This window comes from Sardina pilchardus, chromosome 5, assembly GCF_963854185.1.
Source record: "Sardina pilchardus chromosome 5, fSarPil1.1, whole genome shotgun sequence".
Lineage (NCBI taxonomy): Eukaryota > Metazoa > Chordata > Actinopteri > Clupeiformes > Clupeidae > Sardina > Sardina pilchardus.
Genome location: NC_084998.1, coordinates 5,313,707 through 5,333,706, shown reverse-complemented (window position 1 = coordinate 5,333,706; position 20,000 = coordinate 5,313,707). Strand labels below are relative to the sequence as shown.

Here is a 20,000-nt window from a genome sequence, read left to right as displayed (position 1 = left end):
CCTCACCTCTCTTTTCCTCTCTCTGCATCTCTGTCCCTCTCTTTCTCTCTCTCTCCCTCACTCCCTCTCCCTCTCTCTCCCTCTCTCCCTTTCTCTACCTCATATCAGCGTACCTCTCGTGACCTAGTTCAGCCAAAGACAAAGTGCAGTGCAGTTAGCTTGCAGGGGTGGCCAAACAGGAAGCATTTTGCACGGAGACCAGCCCACACGTTACATAAGTTCACATTTGAGTCAAATGGAATGGCTAACGCGCATGTGCATGCACGCACTCACTCACACACACACACACACACACACACACACACACACACACACACACGTACACACTCCCACACACATTGGACATACAGTACATATGTGAGTGCACAGACAGCTTGTGAAGCCACAGGTGCTCAGACCTGAGGCGAGACACACCGATGAATGATTAAACACGGCAATCAGACAAGGCAAGAGGTCGGCGCTCACAATACAACCTGCCGGTGATAGACCTCACGTCATTAAGATAAACGCGTGACGGCCAGAGTGCGGGACAAAAGCTATCGATACGGTCCAGTCCGACAGGGGAATCAGAGAGGCCATTCTGCCTAGTTATGAGCCCTTGTCTGGTGTGGGGGGAGCTCAGACCACAACCTGTGTCTCAGTGTGGGGGCGAAATCGGAGGGAAACAAATGATCATCTCTGTCACAACTGTAGCACTGGGACACCTACTGGCGGGAGAGGGGGGGTCATGTAGGTCAACAGGAAGTGAGACAAGCAGAGGAGGGGACATGCGGGGGGGGGGGGTGATTCGTGGGAACACAATGACTGAAAATAGCTCTTAGTTACTATAGTGCAACTGTCAGTGGTCTAACTGAACTAGTCTCAGGTTTTCTGTTTGCACATTGTACATGACGTCATCGTTATGATCATCGTCTTCATCGCCATTATTGGTTCTTTTTTTTGTCACTGTTGAAATCTAGGCCATGTTGGTGCTCCTCTCCCCTGCAATTCCGTCAAACTGGTTGATGTCCCAGAGAAAAACTACTATGCCAACAGAGGAGAAGGAGAGGTTGGTGTCTTCAAGCACACTCACCAATCACTTAATCTCCCGCACGTTGAGAGCGCCGTATTCTTTTTGAAGTCGGTCGCATACCATGGCCTACCTTAACCAGCCGTTATCTGTGTGTCTCCAAGGTGTGTGTGAAAGGTCCAAATGTGTTCAAGGGCTACCTAAAAGACCCGGAGAGAACAGCAGAGACCCTGGACCCAGACGGCTGGCTCCACACTGGTGACATTGGGAAGTGGCTGCCTGTAAGCAACTTCACTTTTCATTCACATCAACCTGGAGACTGAATTATAAAAAGCTGATTCTTTAAGTATGAAAGGGAGCGTGCAAAAGAACATAACGATTTTCTCCATTTTCTTAGTTTCTCTTTGTCTTCTTATTACTGTAACACCTTTGGACATTCTTACCCTGTGTTGCAGAATGGCACGCTGAAGATTATTGACAGAAAGAAGCACATTTTCAAGCTCGCCCAAGGGGAGTATATATCGCCAGAGAAGATTGAGAGTATCTACATTCGCAGTGAGCCAGTGTCCCAGCTATACGTGCATGGGGACAGCCTTCAGGTGACTCCTCTCTGGCCTGCTTATGCCTGGCCCTGGTGTCTTCACATAGGTCTGCTTATGCCCGACCCTGGTGTCTTCACATAGGTCCTCTTATGCCCGGCCCTGGTGTCTTCACATAGGTCCTCTTATGCCCGGCCCTGGTGTCTTAAGGTCTGCTTATGCCCGGCCCCGGTGTCTTCACATAGGTCCTCTTATGCCCGGCCCTGGTGTCTTTAGGTCTGCTTGCCAAACGAGGGCATGAGAGTAGTGTCTCATGTGCATGTTTTGTCTGTAATATCCTGTTTTTATAACGTTTTTTTTATGTTCTGTATGGGCACCAGAAAGAATAGGTATTCTACAAATATCACATCACTAAAAAGGCATTGTTACAACAATAAAACAGATAACAGACAGACACTCACGCCGCAGCAGTAAAACGATACAGATCAGTAGTCGGAGGCATGTGGTTATCAACAGCAATTGCGTGCCTCTGTTGTTTTTGTTGTCCTTTTATGGGCCTTGTTACTTTTGACCTCACTCCATTTTTTTTTTCACAGTCGTGTCTGGTGGGAATTGTCGTACCAGATCCAGAAGTGATGCCTTCTTGGGCTCACAAAAAGGGCTTTCAAGGCAGTTTTGACGATCTATGTAACAATATGGTATGTACCTTTTGTATGTGTGTCTGTTTAAGCCTTTCAAGTTCACTTTATGCATAAACTGTTTTCACCAATTGATTTTAATTCCATTTCTTTTCTTGAAGGATGTAAAGAAGGCCATATTGGATGACATGGTGGGTCTTGGTAAATCCAGCGGCCTCCACTCTTTTGAACAGGTAAATGTGAACATTATGACAAAAAAATAACAATTACCCTTACAGGCAGTGAAAATATAAATTCATACTCTCTAAGTTAGTGATGCATCTGATTTTTTTCCATTGTGAACTATGACACATGGCATGATTAATCAAAGACACTGTTATGATAATTGGGTCTGTGTCTCCCCCTGCAGGTGAAAGACATCTATGTCCACAATGAGATGTTCTCAATCCAAAACGGCCTGCTTACACCCACGCTGAAGGCAAAACGGCCAGAACTCAAGGAATACTTCAAGGAGAAGATCGAGCAACTCTACACGAACATCTCTATGTAATGACTTCCACCAAAATAAAAGCCCTGGTTTATAGGACATTTAGCATCATCGCTCTTTGTGAACCATTTGTCCTTAACCCCCCCTCATCAAAACCACAAAAAAGATGCTATGCACCCAGGATGAGCTGCGGGTGGAGAGACACCTGTGTTTATGTCCTCTGGAGAAAAAAAACCTAACATCAATCAACGCACCATCCCTCCCCACCCTGGACATCAAAGGTCTCTCAGAGGTTCCTGGGAGCCTCCCAAAAAATCCGCCCCTCCTGTAAGTTAGCTTTGTCGAACTCTGGATGTCTGTCAGCTAGGTGGGAAAGGTAGTCAATGGCCAGCGTGCCTTTTGGAAACAGCAGACTTGCAACCAAAACCTGAGCCCCTTCATGCCAACAGTGACAGCAGAAGCCTGGACCCACCTGCACCTTCCCTACACCCCCCACCTCTCTCTCTCTCTCCTGTCTTTATGGACCGTCAAATAAATACCAAACTCTCAGCGATGCAGACATGGACTGGTGTTTTGGTTCCTTGCTGTAGGATTGCAGGGATTGCCTGACAACATGCAGCACAACCCAGCCAAGGGATGGGGGGAGGAGGCACCATCGCATGCTGTGTTGCTGACGCTACCTGGGCTGGTAGTGTTCAATGAGACCTGGAAGACACTCATGCAATCAGACATATAAAAAAAAAACATGGTGGGATCTAGCAAGGCTTTCTTGGGATGTAGCCCCCAGGTCTCGGAAGTCCCGAAACCGGTGTGCCGTGGATATTGGGTTTTATTTAAGTAATGTAGAGAAATGTTTGACTGCGGAGTGATCTCAAACCCAAAGTATTCCAGCTGTGATGTATATATTGAGGACACATGGAAGTAAGATTATTTAAACCAATGACTGAATGGTTTTTTTGTGTGTAGTGAAATGACGTGTAACACTATTTAACCTGCTGCTGACTGGGACCATCAGCGCCATATCTTTGTAAGTAATGACTACAGCAATAGGGTGAGTGGATGGAAACGAGACAGATACAAATAAAAACAAATATGTAATTGGATCTTTTTTCTTTGTTCAGTCTTTTATATATTTTTTTGTTAGCAAATCAGGATTGTTTCAGTCAGGGATTATGTAACCTTACTTATGGGGATAGTAGCCTTCAGTTAGAGAGTCTGGGTACGGGACAAATTCTGATAACAAATGCCTGGAGGCCATAGATTCTGCACTAACCACAATTCTGGCTATTTAATGAACTCTTTAGATTTTATGTTTTGCCCCCTGAGCCGCTGCTTAGAATAATCAAGTTATAACCTAAATGTACTCCCACCACTGCCATCAATTAAAGGAAAAAGAAAAAGAAAAAGGCTTTCATTGTAAACACATTTAAAAGTAATAGTTATTCTCAGCAAGTCTGCAATTTTCACACATCATTGTCATCCCTATCCATGTGCTCCACACTCTGTTGCCCCATCAAGATCTACCATTTGCTGAGGAACCGTGAACAGCAAATCTTCATCAGATATGTGATGCACCATTATAAAGGTGCAGAGACTGTACACCATAGGTGCGAGTACAAGCATGTTTATAGAACACTTTTGGCAAAGGAATTGAACTACTTAAGCAAAAGGACATCCTTTTATTTTTGTGAACTTTGCATGTATTGTCAACAACACCTCAAACTGCTACAGATCTGTGGCATGAAACTCAGAGGTATCCATAGAAACGCATCAAATCATCTGATGAATGTAAACAGAAGCAATTACAAGCATGACGTGGAAGGAACCAAACACCTATTTTGTATAATGTGTGTAAAGATAACTTAGAAAATAATGTTGTAGATGTTGCAAAGAACAACTTTTCTATAGTAAAAATCTGACCATGTGGGTGAGAGTGGAATAAAGTTGTTTGTTTGATCTGAAATTAACAGTGCTTGGGTGTGTTTTTGTTTGTTTCTGATTAGCTTAGTCAAATTGAACTCAAAGTCCTTCAAATATATTTCACCCCAATAATAAAACTCAGAGGTGTGCAGATAAGTCCATCCATGCCCTTGACCAGGGCCACGTCAGCTCTGTTGTGGGTGAAGGCAAGTTAGTTGTGGATTACGTCAGTAATGACGATCACCGAAATCTGATAGAATCTCTTCATTGCATGTAATCAAAAGTTGACCTTGTTTCCAAGAAAGCAGAGTAAGATATTGAGAGCATGCATATTTAATTTGAAACTCTCCCATCTCACTATCATTATTCACCATGTCATTGATATGAAATAATAGCAAAAATAAGTATTAAATTATACTATTCTATCAAAAACTAGATGTACAACAGCGGCACAAAATATAATAATATGTTGTCCAGTCCTGCACATTATCTCTGTAAAAATAAATCACTCTTGTCAATTTGTCTCCATTTCCTACTCCATCCTCTACTCTTCCATGTAAATGAGTGTTTGCATGTGTGTACTGGCTTTCATGTACAGATATGGGGCATGTGCAGTTTGCTTGTGAATGTGTGTGTGTGTGTGTGTGTGTGTGTGTGTGTGTGTGTGTGTGCGCATGTGTGTGCATGCTTGTGTGCGTGTGCATGCCTATGTATGTGTTTGCATTCCTGTGTGTTTCTGTGTGTATGTGTGTGCCTGCGGGCATGGATGTGTGTGTGTCTTAATGTGTGTGGGTGTGTTTATGTCCGTGTATTTGTGCGTGGTTATGAGTGTGTTTGTGTGCTATTGTGCGTGTGGGCGTGTGCAACCTTTATCTAAACTCCGCCATCTACAGGTCGATTGGTATACAGTCACTAAATGTACATACAAATTAATTTATTGTATGCCCCCCCATGAACGGAATGGATCAAAACAAAAATCAATGGTTCTGTGTCTTCCTAGTGGGGCAACATGAACACCAAGTTTTGTGCAGCCCGGTCTTTCAGAGTCCTGGGAATAGTTGACACCAAATTACTGAAGAAGAAAAATTAAAAAATTACTTAACCTTCAGTTGCGTAGTGGTCATAATAAGATATAAAATTCTTCCAATACTTAAAAACAAATCTTGTGAACGAGTGGTCATTAAGCTAAATGTCCACTAGAGGGCAAACTTTACCTTCACTCCACTCTGAAGTGCATGCCTTTTGAGGGCATCCGTTCATGGAAAGAGGGAAATATGCGACTTGATTGATTGACCTTTTTTGTGAGAAGGAAGGCTGACACCCCTGTAAAAATGGACATTTGGACATTCTATCAGTTGAAGTCTCGGAGGACCATCAAACGCAATTGTTTTCTTGAATTTACCCTTGGGGATCAATAAAGTATCTATCTATCTATCTATCTAAACCTTTATAATTGTGATACAAGCATCTTGCTGCTCTCACAGCTGTGTTATCACAAGGTGATGTCAGTTAGATTCTACACAACTTTTAAAACAGGATTAGTGGTGCCCTCAATTCAAGGATACAAGGATACAAGGATGTTTATTTGTCACATGCATATGATTACTAATGTAAAGAATGCAGTGGCATTGTCAGTTCCTTCGCCTATTGTGCATATGGGGGGGTAAGAGCTGCAGGGGGTGAATGATGTATGTGTGTGTGTGTGGGGGGGGGTAAACAATGTGTCATATGATCAGATGTTGGATTATTTTAAGCCTACAAACAGACTACAAACAGACAACAGTTAAATTGTTCAATTCATCACCTTGGCATACATAGATTAAGGAAACAGCTCAATTTGGAGCAAATCTCCACATGACCTGTGCCCCAAATTCCATGATTTGATTCAACAATTCAATAAGGTATAAAGTCTACTCATCAATGCAACAATTTATTCAATATTTCAATAAGGTTAAAGTCAAATTGAACATGGAAGAATTAGAGTGCAGTGCTTACCAAACTTGCTTTTATTGCAAACCTGCACGCTTTGCTGCTTTTCTATGTTGCTATACTATTTACATTTATCACAAAATGTTTGAAGAGGAGCACTTTTTGGACTCAAAATGGTATGTCTGAGGTACTCTTTGGATGGGAAATCAAGCCCAAAGCCTTTATTATCATGGCTTGATCACTTTAAACCTTGACTCCATGATGACGGCTTGATGCTGAAATATGTCTGAGTTTAAATGCTTTGAAAAATGCTTGATTTTTGCAGATACTGTAGGCCTATGTGATGGGCTTTGGGAAAAGCCCATCACATGATGAAATTTATTGAGGATATTTCTAGGGAACAGAATTCAAGATGTTGTTAGGATGGTATCAGAACCTTATGTTAGTGAAATTTCACCAGAGATTTTTGATTTCACCATGTGATGGGTTTTCCCAGATCCTATCACATGCATTTGCACACACAGTGGATGACTAAACAGACATGCACTCCATGTGACTAATGGTGCTAAGTTATGACGAGACTTGTGGGTGAATACAAGGCACTTGGTTGTCTCCATGACTACTGTATGCTTGATTTGAGTCATCGCCCAAGAGGTAATAGTAACTAGGTGAGGTCATTAGCGTACATGCAGCTACATGTGTCTAGCTAATCCCCATGGCTTGAAATGGTGCTTTGGCCCAGGGAACTCCGGCTATAAATGTAGATACAAATTCAGAAAACAACAAGACATTCTCTATTTCAAAATAGTTCAAAAGTGTTTATTATCATGCTATTGCCATTTAAAAAAGCTGCCGCCTCCTCCCAGTCTCTGACCTACTGGGTGAATTATAAGTATTTCGGATTTTGCCGATGAGACATATTCTAGCATATAGGCCCATTACTGTATTATGAGATGTCATGTCAGTTGACAAAATTGTGGTAGTGATAAAATTGCTGACTGCCGCAATTGCCTTGTTAGATTTTTAGATTCGAAAAATTTTATTAAATTATACTCTGTTTTCTTATAACTCTCCATTGAAACAAACAGTGGTATTTGTAAAAATATTAAACATTTCAGTGAACATGTTCCATACTGTCAGGTTGATAGACTGTCTACCTACAAACAAACGTATACAGCACAATATCAACAAACTTTTAAAATATCAACCTTGATTAAATAAAATAATAACACTAAGTCTGTTTTTTAAAGAATCATATTGCACGCTGCTCTGCTTTTAACTTCATTTTCAAAATCTAGTGTTCACAGGCTGGTCCAGAAAAAGTGTCCCAATAGTTAGTTCATTATGTTGTTTTTCTATCTATTAAACCTGTGAGTGTGGCTTTTTCATCTTAATATTTTGATGTAGCCTTGTTCTGATATACAGTAGGCTAACCTACCCTATTGAACACTTTTTTAAGGCTTTGATTTCTTGTCTTGAGAGAAGCATTTTCTAGAACAAGTCTAAACTGGTCAAAACACAAGTGGGCTACAGGAGAAATCAGGATAGGAAATAACAGGCTTTACCATGGTCCCTTCTGGCCCCAACTAAAACAAATTGACAAAACAAAGCAACAGCTGTAAGGCAGTTAAGAAGCTGAGATGAACACGGCTGAACATGTCCATTAATGAATTCAACATGATAGCCAAGCTATTGCATGAAAAAATGCCAAATGACCCTGCTTGACAAAAAGATAAGCAGAGCAGAGCCGCGATACTTAGCGATTGGGCTGATTGGGACGGACGTGTATTTAACAGGCTCAGAATACATTCTACATTCTGTAAAAACTATATTACAATTGTTTAGTTACTCTTATAGTTAGTGTATGTTAAAACTCATGCATTTTACCACTTCGTTTCCAACGAAATATGACAGGCGTTTGAGGCAAGTCAGTATCAAAACAAACATCAACACTGCGTTTCTTCTGATCACGTGGTACGTTGTCAAAAATACCAACCAATCACGGATTTTTCACCAATGGCCTGCTGCCCAATCAGAAAAATGTGGTGGCGTTTCCAAGCTGCTCCTGTGACTAATGCCTGTCATATGACTCTTACACAAATGGAGTTAGTTTCAAGGAACTAGGTGTGCTTCTGGATTGATGAGAAAAGAGAATTTCTGTACCGACATATTTGGTACAAAATGCCTCCAACTCTTTTTCAGAAACTTTTTAATAAGAGAAATGCCTTTTCGCCACCTCCCAAATGTAGCAAGGAAGATCCTTCCTTCAGGTACGTGTCAAAGCTAGCTACATAACGGTAGTCAATGCAGCAAATTAGCATTACGCTAGTTGACTTCTTCCAGAGAAGCATCGGTAACTTTTTCATGTGGATAATGTTGTGTTGGCGATGGAGATAATTTAGATAACCATACCCTGCTAAGCTGAGTCAGAGTTTCAGACGGCAATTCAGTGTGGTGCTCTGTTGGTCTGACATGGCAACAGTGTTTGTGTGTGTGTACGTGCTTGCTTCACCAGCAAGGCAAGGCACGGGATTTTGGTCGATTGCTGTTAGCCGCTAGCTAGCTCTGGTAAGAGATATTTCTTTTGTTGTGGACCCGTCAGAGAGTCAATCAAGACAGGCGCCAAAGGAAGTCTGACGAAAATATGTACAAATATTGAAACAGTACACATTATTGGGTTGTGTAAAATATGGAGATAGTTACGTTGATTTCGGTTGTTTGCAAATGTTTTGTAAAAGTGGAAGGACAAACGATTTACGTTAGCTGCAGTTAGCCTTGCAGCCTGCATGGAAATACACTGTTGTATTTGTAAATATAGGAAATGTAATTGGGAATGTCTAAATGTAATGCGAACAATACGGACATTTGGTGCATTGCTGACGTGTTGCATTAATTGTCATTAGTCCAAAATGCGTCTGGCTTGAGCGCTGTTGTCTGGGACAGTATGTGCTGAAGACTCCCAGTGCCAGCACGTGACTGACTCCTCAGGTAGCTATGGCAAAATACAGCTGGAGCAAGACGCCTTGCCTTCCCGTCGGGCAAGTAAAGCTCTGAACTTGACACAACAATATTTTGTGTTAACGTTATAATACCTTATTATTGCACTGCTAGCTTGTTTGCCATTACGAATAATATACAATATATATAATACAATTATAATAATATATATCATACAATGCAAAAAAAGACCCTGTAATCTTAACAGTAAGGCCTAATTTGCTACACAATTTATTGTCCATTTTGCCATTCAGTCCAATGGCAGTGGTGTCGCACAGTGGTGAAAAGCGCCAGCCAAGAGACATGACTGTTAATCAATAATATACACACCCACACGCCAGTGTGAATGTGAATATATCTACTATTTCCAAAACCACCATTTGGATATGCCCGCTCACTCAGGACCTACAGTAGGCTATGCCCAGGAGGACCTGTAACTACTCTCAAAAACAAGGTTTTGATAGATCACCTTTATCATTGTAGGCCTACTTGCTTAGCTGAAGTTCGTATGAAAGGCCCAACTATTAGCCTAGCTGATTTGACAGCATCTCCCACAATCAGCTGGTAGCCTACACTTCGACATGCCCCTCAATCAGCCAGTACACTTCAACGCTCTCAAATGCCTTGACCTTTTTTTATTCGTGTCAGCCATAAAGATGTCCAGGCTGCTGAGAAGTGTGTCATGCAGTGCGGTTTGTCCCCCAGCCCCCAGTATGCCAGTGTGCTATTCTATTGGCTCTCTGGGCTTTAACGCCAGTACATATCTTTGGCACCTGCCATTCATTCATCCAAGTGCTGAGATGTTTGGGGTTAACCTGCTTAAATTGCTAGCCAATTAGTCTAGTTATGTATGTCGGTTTTTCTCCTTGGTATACTATATATGGCTGTCTGAGTTTGTGGACAGAGTACACCATCTTCAAAGATATTTGTGTGATTCTTCAATATAAAGTAAGGCGTTTGGAAAGTCAAAAGAATAGTTGATTTGTAGTGCTGTCCAGTCTTGTCTTCTCTGGGGATGGTGGAACAGTGCTGGCTAAATAATAATAATAATAATAATAATAATTAAAGGACAGATAACCCAATGACTTGCTGTGTAGTCTGAATTAAATGCAGAGTGAATCTGTAGATGTTTTCGTGAATGGTTGAAAGTCACATTGCAAAACATGAAATATAGTCATCACAAGAGAGATCAAAACATATTTTCCAGGTAGTATAATATAGTTAGATGACCTCTTTACAGTGACACCCAGTAATGGTCTAACGGGCTATTAAACTGCTCACTGAACATGTTACGTAAACCCCCGCAGCCTGTAATTTATCCGAAATCTAAACGCTGATCCTCCTGAAACAGACAGAAGCTATATTGTTTAATCAAAAGTATGGCTGTCTGGCCCTCTTTGAAAACTTATTCAGTGAATCTGCTAGTTATGGAGCAAGAATCTGAGGCAGGTCTGTGGTCATCATTCATTTGGCGCTCTTGAGTCAGAAGGAAGGATGTGGCCCGTTCATGCAGCATAGTAGAGTTTCATAACCATTTAGGCTATCCTGTCATATGATGAACAGAATGTCTTTGTGTTGCCCCAGAGGTCAAGTTCTGTGCAAGAGGACACAGAACTGCCAAACTTGAAGATTTCTGACATGGGTGTCAGAAAGAAGCTAACTCTTCCTGTGTCATCCTTTTAGGGTATTATTGACCCTTCATTCGTCTTAGTGAAGTTCTACGGCAAAGTAGTGGCCTCCAAAAGCCCAATTCTCACCAAAGATTCCCGACGCGACGAGACTGAGTTGCAGCGGTGTGAATTAGAAGTTGCACGTAGTTGCAAGCAGTCGCAAGCCGTCGCAAGCCGTCGCAGAGCATTAAACACGTTGAGTCGCAGTCGCAAGGTTTTAGAACGTCGCGGCTCGTCTCGTTGGGAATCTTTGGTCTGAACCCTACTTAAGTCAACTTGTCTTCGTGTCCTTCCAAGTGCTATTTTGAGTTGCAACCTGCTACAGCCTCGTAGTAATAGTATATTTTTATGTAGATGTGTCCTCTCCCGCCTCGAGTGGTGATCAGTTGTCTTGTCAATTACCTCTATATTTTCCCTTTGTCGGCCCTCAGGGAGCTAGCATCGTCTGAGTCATGTTGCCTTTGCGAGGGACAGTGTTCAGACTGCCCAAAATATCTTGTGAGAGCCTACACACATGGTGGGCCTCGTTGGCACATTGAGTCTGTGCATCAGTTTGTCTTTAGTATTAGACTGCGGACTACTTTTTTTTGTACTCTATTTGTACAGCAGACTTCCATTGAAGGACACAATAACAGCGACTAACATGTTCTTCATTTATGATGAGGAACATTTGAATTAGAATACCGGTAGTCAGGTGGGATCTACAGTTTTGACATGTTTATTTTATAACCCCACTTGGTATTATGGTCATTGCGATCACTATCAAACAGGAGAGAGACACCATTTCCTTCTCCTCATACAGAGTAAGAGGGGCGCTGTAAGGAAAGCTCTGGATGTCTCGTGGAGGAAAAGTTTCTCATCTGTCTGCGACTCATACCCTCGTCATCCCTGTGCTGTGCACATCACATGTGGTGCCACTGCCAACACTCTGACGGTCTGAGCTGGTTATTATCCGATAGCTCAGCTCAGGTCTGGTCAGATGCTGCAGAGGTGGTGTTCACTCAGTCAGCATGTCATCTGACTGATTACTCGCACTGATGTAGTCGCGCGAGTTTCCTGTTTTCTGAGAACTCCTCAGATTCAAGATCTGAGAGTCATGGACAGGGAGTATCGTTTTGAAGTTATCTAAAAATAATTAATGTGTGTATTCACAAAATACACCAATTGCCACATTGCACCAAAAAGAGACCTTCACTGAACCAAGATCAGTGTGACAATTTTTCTGTTATACCCTCCAGGGTTAATATCAGTCCACTTTACTGCTGGCTTGACCAGGGTCAGTCAGTGAACGGGGTACGTGGCCCCATAATGTGATCCTGTTTGAGAATATCATGTGATGAGTTCCACAGGGCACTCAGGTATCATGTGAGTTTGGAATGTGCATCTACCTGAAACCTGTGAACTGTGAATGGACAAGACCAGTCACTATCAGGTGAGGTGACTAAGAGGGACTTTTGAACTCATTGTGCCCTGTGGGTTCCCATGGTGCTGGAAATCAAAACACTTTTAAAATCCATTTTCCAGGCCTGGAAATATCATGAAAAAGTTGTTCTGTTTCGTGGAAAATGTTCATAGACGTAGACATTTTGCTTAGCCTTGCATGTTTTTTTTTTTTTTTATCAGAACTAAGGAAGCTACAAAGGTTGAAATATGAAGTCAATTGCACTCTCCACTTATTGTTCAGGTCAGACAATCAGCTCATGTGATACACAGACTAACAGCAAGGCATGACGTAGGCAAACGACAAGAACAACTTCTGTCCTAGTGTGCACTTTGCATTGTGCATACCATTAGCTAGAGTCAACATTATTGTGATGTTTAGAGGAGGATATACTGTAGGCCTATATCTTATGTGTATTAGTAGGATAATTGTTGAATTTATGATTCATACTCGCCACAAAACACTTCCAGAGTGTATCAGTACAGGTTTGCAGATCTAGAATAGCCTACCTTTATTTTTCAAATAAAATAAATGTAACTTGTTTCTTGCAAACTTGTTTCTCAAGCTGTAGTCTACTTGGCACATGAACAAAGATCACTCACATGTTTTAAGGTTCACCAGCAGAGATGGACGATAATATCGCCACGTCATTTGTATCGCCTGAGAAAAACTTGAAAGTTAATTATCCGCAACGGCAGATAGGAAAAATTCTGCTGACGTGCCTAGACAATAACATCTCGTGTAAGCATCATACACAAACCTGTTCAAGTAGGATATATTCTCATCCTACTTGAACAGGTTTGTGTATGATGCTTACACGAGATGTTCATTGTTCATGTTCAGTGTGGAGTATTTTACAGTTGAAGTTGAAATGATTCTCCTGTGTGAGTTGAGCGAGTGACATTTGTGAGGGGACACATGTCATGTAGAATCAAAGGGAATGTTTTATGTCTGTAGAACATCTGCATCGGCCGAAATATATTTGAAGACACGGACATGGGATATTGGCAGAAATCCAATATGGTGTATCCCTAATTCATCAAGCATGGCTGCAGCGTGGACATTTCTCAGTGTGTCATATTGCATCGGGAGATTAGAACCTGCTCCGTGTTGCCAAGTGGGTCGCTGGGTAGCTGTTTGTCTGCTTGTTTATCACTGGCAAGTGTTTTAATTGCTGACGCTTGAAATTTTGATTTTTTTTTACCATTTGTAAAACAGGCATAGCAAATGTTTTGATTGCTTGGCTTTCTGGACATTTTATTATGATATGTTAATATTAAATATAAATATGTGATCCAGGTGGTTTTATGATCCAGATATTTTGATTAAGGCATCAGCGAAAGAAAAGCCTGAACGTTCTAAAGTTAGCACCAGGAAAAGGCGCAGTGAATCAGGACAGACAAAACAGTGATATCTTAGTCATGACGATGACTTGTGATGCGACGTTACAGGCGATGACTGTTGTGCCATTGTGCCTGGAAGCTGTTGGAGAGAGAGGTCAGTGTGGGGTCGATTCAGACCCTCCGACATCTTCCCCTCTCACGCTCCCCTGTACGTCTCTCTGTAGTGTCTCTTGTGCATGATGGGGATGTCCGGTCACGGTGCGATGCAGGGCTGTGGGAGGAAGCCTGGCTGTGATTCACTTCCTATAGCGGTAGCAGCGTAGCACTCCGCACGCTCATTGACTGCCTGACTGACTGAGTGAGTGAGTGAGTGAGTGACTGGGGTCTCGGTAATGAATAAGGCGCAAGGCAGCAGGCTCCCGTGGCTTCCTCTTTAAATTTTATTACTCTGGGGCAGACGGAGAGCCTTGGATACGTTCAGCCGTGCGTGTGTGTGCGTGTTTGTGTGTTTGTGTGTGTGTGTGTGTGTGTGTGTGCGTGCGTGTCTGTTGGGGAGTAGACGAGGGGGGTGAGCAGGTGTTCGTTTTCACCATTAGGCAAGCATGATTAGGCTATTCTAGCACAGAGCGACCCAGTCGTTGGTTTCATTTTCAGTGCCCAGTGTTATGTAGCAGCTCAGGCCAACTCGCCTGGAGTCGGAGGTGGGGATGGGGGGGGTGGGGATGGGGGGATGGGGGGGGTGGGGGGTGGGTAGTAAAGCAAGAGGCATGTCAGGCTGGAAAATTACGGTACGCGTCGTTCGCAGCTTTTCAAAAATCGACCCCAGGCAGCATCCGGAAGTGCGTCACGCGGCCCCTGCTCGCGGCCTTTATGTAATGTGTACGGCTGCCCAGAGAGGTGCCAACTCCGTGGAGGGAGCGCACACAGGCACTCTGCACCGTGCTCCCTACGCGCATGGCAGCACATGGGTGACCGGCTGGGTGTGTGAGGAGTGTGTGTCTGTCTGTGTGTGTGTTGTGTTTGTGTGTGTGTGTGTGTGTGTGTGTGTGTCGAGAGGAGGGGGGGGGGGCTCTTTGAGGTCACAGAGTGGGCTGGATTAGAGGGTCCCGGTGGGTCTCTCTGGCTGTCACTTTCTTCAGTTTCGGGGAGGAGGCGGTGGAGCAGGGGGTGGTGGTGGTGGTGGTGGTGGTGGGGGGTTATGGGTGGGGGGTCATGGGTGGGGGGGGGGTAGTGGGCAGCCCTCGCGCCCGCATGCCTTTGTCCCGCTGCTGTCCAGCACAGTCCTGAGGTCACCTGACAGTCTCATGTTGTTGTGTGAATTTAGTTCAGTGCTATTCTTAGCCAGGCTGTGGCTAGTGAGAGGGAGGGAGGGAGGGAGGGAGAGAGGGAAGGGGGGAGTGAGAGAGAGAGAGAGGGAGGGAGAGAGAGAGGGAAAAGACTGGAGGAGGAAGGACTGGCAGAACGACAATGATGTCCAGGTACATAGTAATGTTTCAACTAGACTTTGAGTATGTTTGTGTGACCCATAATCTTTGCTTATACTCTTGATGTGATGTAAAGTTGACTTGGTGAAGCGCTAATGCTGGGCTAGTGATGTGTGAACGTGTGTGTGTGTGTGTGTGTGTGTGTGTGTGTGTGTGTGTGTGTGGATGTACAGTGCATGTGCTCTCATGTGTCTCTCAGCGCTGTGGGAGGTACTGTGATGCTAGTTATCGATTCAGCTTTAGCTTAGCCTTTAGCCTGGTGCAGTTACCTGTTGTGGGTCAGCATTTGTCGGGTTGTTCCTTATGTAATCAGAGCGGATTGAGGCCAGGGGATTATGGATCGATGCCTTGCTAAGACGTTAGCCAGCTCAATAGCCTAATGAGAGTATTTTAGTGACTCTTGGCTGAGTTTGTAAACTTGTCTACACGTATTACATCCCAGACGTACAGTACTTGGCCATTTATTTTTTTGTGTTGTGCTTGTTTGTTTTTCTTCTTGTGTGTGATGTAAGTGTGTAGTGTTTTAGAGCTTAGAATGATGTTGCACGATTTTGCCCCCCATTTGTTTTCTCCCGCCATGGAAACGTATTATGATGTTTTATTGTGACCGGTCATAGTGGACGAGTGTGATGAGCTTTGAGAAGTTGTCTTCTGTCGACGCCCACTTTTGTCTCCTTTGTTTCACCTTGAATCAGAATTGTGATTGTGGAATACATACAGTATTTAGCTATGGTGTGACTGGTACTTTTTCAAATTGAAATATACAGTACCTCAAAGATTGTAAGACTGTAATGTTTATAGTTCCTCACAAAACACTGTTAGTGAATAAGCAAAGAATGTGACTGTCAGCACACTAGTCGTACCCCATGCATGATTTGTGAATGACTTGTTTGATCATTTAGTTTTCTGAAGGACAGTGTTGCTGATTATGTTAATTTGTTGATTTGAAAGAACAGAGAAGATTGTAACTAGGTGTTGGCCAGGCCATTGTGGAAGTAATGGTCTTTGATGCTCAGCTCTTCAACTCTGGGAGTTCTCATGATAGCTGTTCTTTGGGGTTTCTCTTTCTCTCTCTCTCTCTTTCTCTGTGTGTGTGTGTGTGAGAGAGAATGTGTGAATGTGTGAATGTGTGTGTGTGTGTGTGTGTGTGTGTGTGTGTGTGTGTGTGTGTGTGTGTGTGTGTGTGTGTGTGTGTGTGTGTGTGTGTGTGTGTGTGTGTGTGTGTGTGTGTGTGTGTGTGTGTGTGTGTGTGTGTGTGTGTGTGTGTGTGTGTGTGTGTGTGTGTGTGTGTGTGTGTGTGTGTGTGTGTGTGTGTGTGTGTGTGTGTGTGTGTGTGTGTGTGTGTGTGTGAGAGAGAGAGAGAGAGAGAGAGAGAGAGAGAGAGAGAGAGAGAGAGAGAGAGAGAGAGAGAGAGAGAGAGAGAGAGAGAGAGAGAGAGACTGTCCTGCTTGCTGGTCTGGATTTGAAATGTCTCTCCTGGCTCAAGCCTCGGGAATTTTGAGTCGCTCTGGTGGACAAACTGCACCGATTTGGGCACAGAGGTGTGTGTGTGTGTGTGTGTGTGTGTGTGTGTGTGTGTGTGTGTGTGTGTGTGTGTGTGTTCCAATTTCCTCTCCTGTTTACAGGGAACACTTTGTGTGAAATCAGTCATTCAAAGGGACCCTATTCAAAACCTAAACCTACAGTATAACCTAATTCTCCAGTCAGTGTCCTGGGTAGGACACTGTAGACGAGGCACAGATTTCCTTTTGGTATTTTGTTGTGTGTAGCAGAAGTTACGAACACTTAATAGTATCCACTTGCTAGTGAACATCTAAAGAGGTTTGCATGAGTAACTATTTCCGTCTACGTGTGTAGGTGTGTACGTGCCTACGTGTGTGTGTGTGTGTGTGTCCGCGTACGTGTGTGTGCATGCTTGTGTGAGAGAGGGGTATCTGACAGTAAACAGCCATATTCCCAATGCCAGCGCTCTGCCCAATGCCAGCGCTCTGCATAGGCCACTATGTGTGAGCCCTGCCAGCCTGTGACGCAAGCAACCGAAATATCACAAGGTTGTGACTTAGCTGTTCCAGGTTGCTGTCAGTGGCCTAATCTTCCCACTAAACACGGCCAGAAAACAGGACCCCTATGCCCCACCACCACCACTGCCCCCCACCCCGACCTGCTTCACCACACAGTAACTCCACTGTATGGATGGCACTCTTGCCGATTGGCTCCCCCGGCCGCCTAAGCCCAGGCACCAAGAGGGGACGCGTCGTTCTGCTGTACCCCGCGGACTGAGGAGTGATGTGGGGAATGACAGTAATGGCCTCCTCTGGCTGGCATGGAGGCATCGTGGGGCAGCTGACAGCTTATCAGTGGTGTTGAGCCAGCTGCTATTTGGTGTATTTAGGGGGCTGCTGGTACAGTTTTAGACAAACGGTCTCGTCTGGAGGAACTCTTTTAACAATCAAAAGGAGAGAAAAGGAAAGGGGGGGGGGGTGTTTCAGAAGGGCTTGTTTTTTTTCCTCATATAACTCCAAAGGTTCATTACCTCTAGAACTATTTTTGGTTCGGCTCTGGAGCAAGAGAACCTTCTGTAACGGCGTCACGAATAACCTTTGGGCTGATTCTGGAGAACCCGGCTGACCTTTGAGCCGGTCCCAGAGTGCTGAGTGCGTGCGGTGGCTCATGCGTACGCCAGTGTGTGTGTGTGTGTGTGTTTGTGAATATGTGTGTGTGTTTCACTAATGAATGTGTGTGTGTGTGTGTGTGTGTGTGTGTGTGTGTGTTTGTGTTTGTCTAATGAATGTGTGTGTGTGTGTGTGTGTGTGTTTGTGTTTGTCTAATGAATGTGTGTGTGTGTGTGTGTGTGTGTTTGTGTTTGTCTAATGAATGTGTGTGTGTGTGTGTGTGTGTGTGTGTTTGTGTTTGTGTTTGTCTAATGAATATGTGTGTGTGTGTGTTTGTTCCCTCAGCTGGCCTACGCCGGAGCTGGAGCCCAGCCAGATCCGACTGATCGTGTATCAGGACTGCGAGCGGCGCGGCAGAAATGTCCTCTTCGACTCCAACACCAAAAAGAGGAGTGCGGAGGAGCCCCAGGTGTCGGTGAGTGTGTGTGTGTGTGTGTGTGTGTGTGTGTGTGTGTGTCGAATATGTGTGCTGTGTACGTGTGTTAGTGCACACGTCTGTGCGAGTGTGTGTGTGTGTGTGTGTGTGTGCATGCACCCCTGTGTATGTGGATTGGATGTGCACGCCTGCGTGTGTGCGTGCATGCTTGTGTATGTGTGTGAGCGCGTGCTTGTGTGTGTGTGTGTGTGTGTGTGTGTGTGTGTGACCCAGAGGACTAGACTTGCCTGTCTGGGGACAGGCAGGTAATGCCACTTTAAACCTCTCCAGTCCCCGGGCTATATTAGAGGTCCTGACCGGTTTGAGCTGGAGGCCTTATCTCCAATAATAATAGAGTCAGCTGACAGCCCATGTGTAAGCATTCTTTTGCCGTCACATGACAGGAGGTGCTTTCTCACGTCTTCGGGCTGTCACTGTACTGTCATGACAACTGCCATTGTGCTGTCATGGGTTGCTATTAGTCACTGCAACCTGACAACTCTCCACCATTGCACTTGCCTTCCTTGTAGGCCCCCCCCCCCCCACCCTCTCCTTTTAAATGCATTCAGCACAAGATATGTTATTGCACACAGCGTAAATGAAAATGCATATGATTGGAAACTTGTCAAGAGTTGCATAAGATTGCTTCCTTGAAAATATGTAACTATTCTATGAAAAAAAAAAGCATCATGGAAAGTTATTTTCAAATTGCAGGAGAAGCACAACCGCTATGACTAAGATTCAGTGTGTCCTTTATCACACGGCAGAGAATATTGTTTCGACAGAGAGGGGGAGGGGGACGGAGAGAGAGAGTGAGAGAAAGAGAGATAGAGAGATAGAGAGAGAGAGAGAGACATAGAGAGCGAGGGAGCGAGAGGGAGAGGGAGGGAGACAGACAGACAAACAAAGAGAGAGGGAGGGAGAGTGGGTGAACGGACGGGAGGAAGCGAGGGAGGGAGGGAGGGAGGGAGAGAGAGAGAGAGAGAGAGAACGAGCGCCAGAGAGCGAGACTATGGTTGCGTTCCAGCTCACGAGTTCCTGAGGAAGTCATATGACTGAGACTCACATGCTCGGGCCTTTGTGTGCTCCTGCAGGCAGGGCAGGCATCGCCGAGCTCCACTCCACTCCGCTCAGCTGGGCTGGGCTGGGCTGGGCTGGGCTGGGCTGGGCTGGGCTGGGCTGGGCTGGGCTGGGCTGGGCTGGGCTGGGCTGGGCCGGGAGAGACGCTTGTTGGATGTGACTGAGCCATTACTCAACGCAAGCGACACACACATTCCACGTCCACATTCCAGCTGCACTGCTCACAGCACAAACCACACACAGCAAGACCCTCCTGTAGGAGTGTGTGGAGGAGATGGTCACATGTGCACAAACCACACACAGCAAGACCCTCCTGTAGGAGTGTGTGGAGGAGATGGGTCACATGTGCTCCAGGAGCAATGATATGAAGCTGATG

At 44.4% G+C, this 20,000-nt stretch overlaps 2 protein-coding genes across 9 annotated transcripts in view; both read left to right on the top strand.

The window, feature by feature from the left end:
- Window positions 1-4,636, top strand: part of acsl6 (acyl-CoA synthetase long chain family member 6) — a 51,971-nt gene extending 47,335 nt beyond the window's left edge. For all 6 annotated transcript variants that reach the window (XM_062536055.1, XM_062536054.1, XM_062536053.1 and 3 more), the window contains 6 exons: window positions 960-1,048; window positions 1,174-1,290; window positions 1,465-1,608; window positions 2,145-2,246; window positions 2,348-2,419; window positions 2,596-4,636. In XM_062536055.1, the coding sequence (XP_062392039.1) occupies window positions 960-1,048; window positions 1,174-1,290; window positions 1,465-1,608; window positions 2,145-2,246; window positions 2,348-2,419; window positions 2,596-2,736 (665 nt within the window). In that variant the 3' untranslated portion in view covers window positions 2,737-4,636. The remainder of the gene's footprint in view (window positions 1-959; window positions 1,049-1,173; window positions 1,291-1,464; window positions 1,609-2,144; window positions 2,247-2,347; window positions 2,420-2,595) is intronic.
- Window positions 4,637-8,623: 3,987 nt separating this feature from the next.
- Window positions 8,624-20,000, top strand: part of fnip1 (folliculin interacting protein 1) — a 27,875-nt gene continuing 16,498 nt past the window's right edge. For 2 of the 3 annotated variants that reach the window (XM_062536052.1, XM_062536050.1), the window contains exons 1-2: window positions 8,624-8,792; window positions 18,415-18,544. In XM_062536052.1, coding sequence (XP_062392036.1) covers window positions 8,704-8,792; window positions 18,415-18,544 — 219 coding nt within the window. In that variant the 5' untranslated portion in view covers window positions 8,624-8,703. Of the gene's footprint in view, window positions 8,793-15,385; window positions 15,452-18,414; window positions 18,545-20,000 lie in introns of those variants that run through there. The other variant, XM_062536051.1, reaches the window with a different exon arrangement.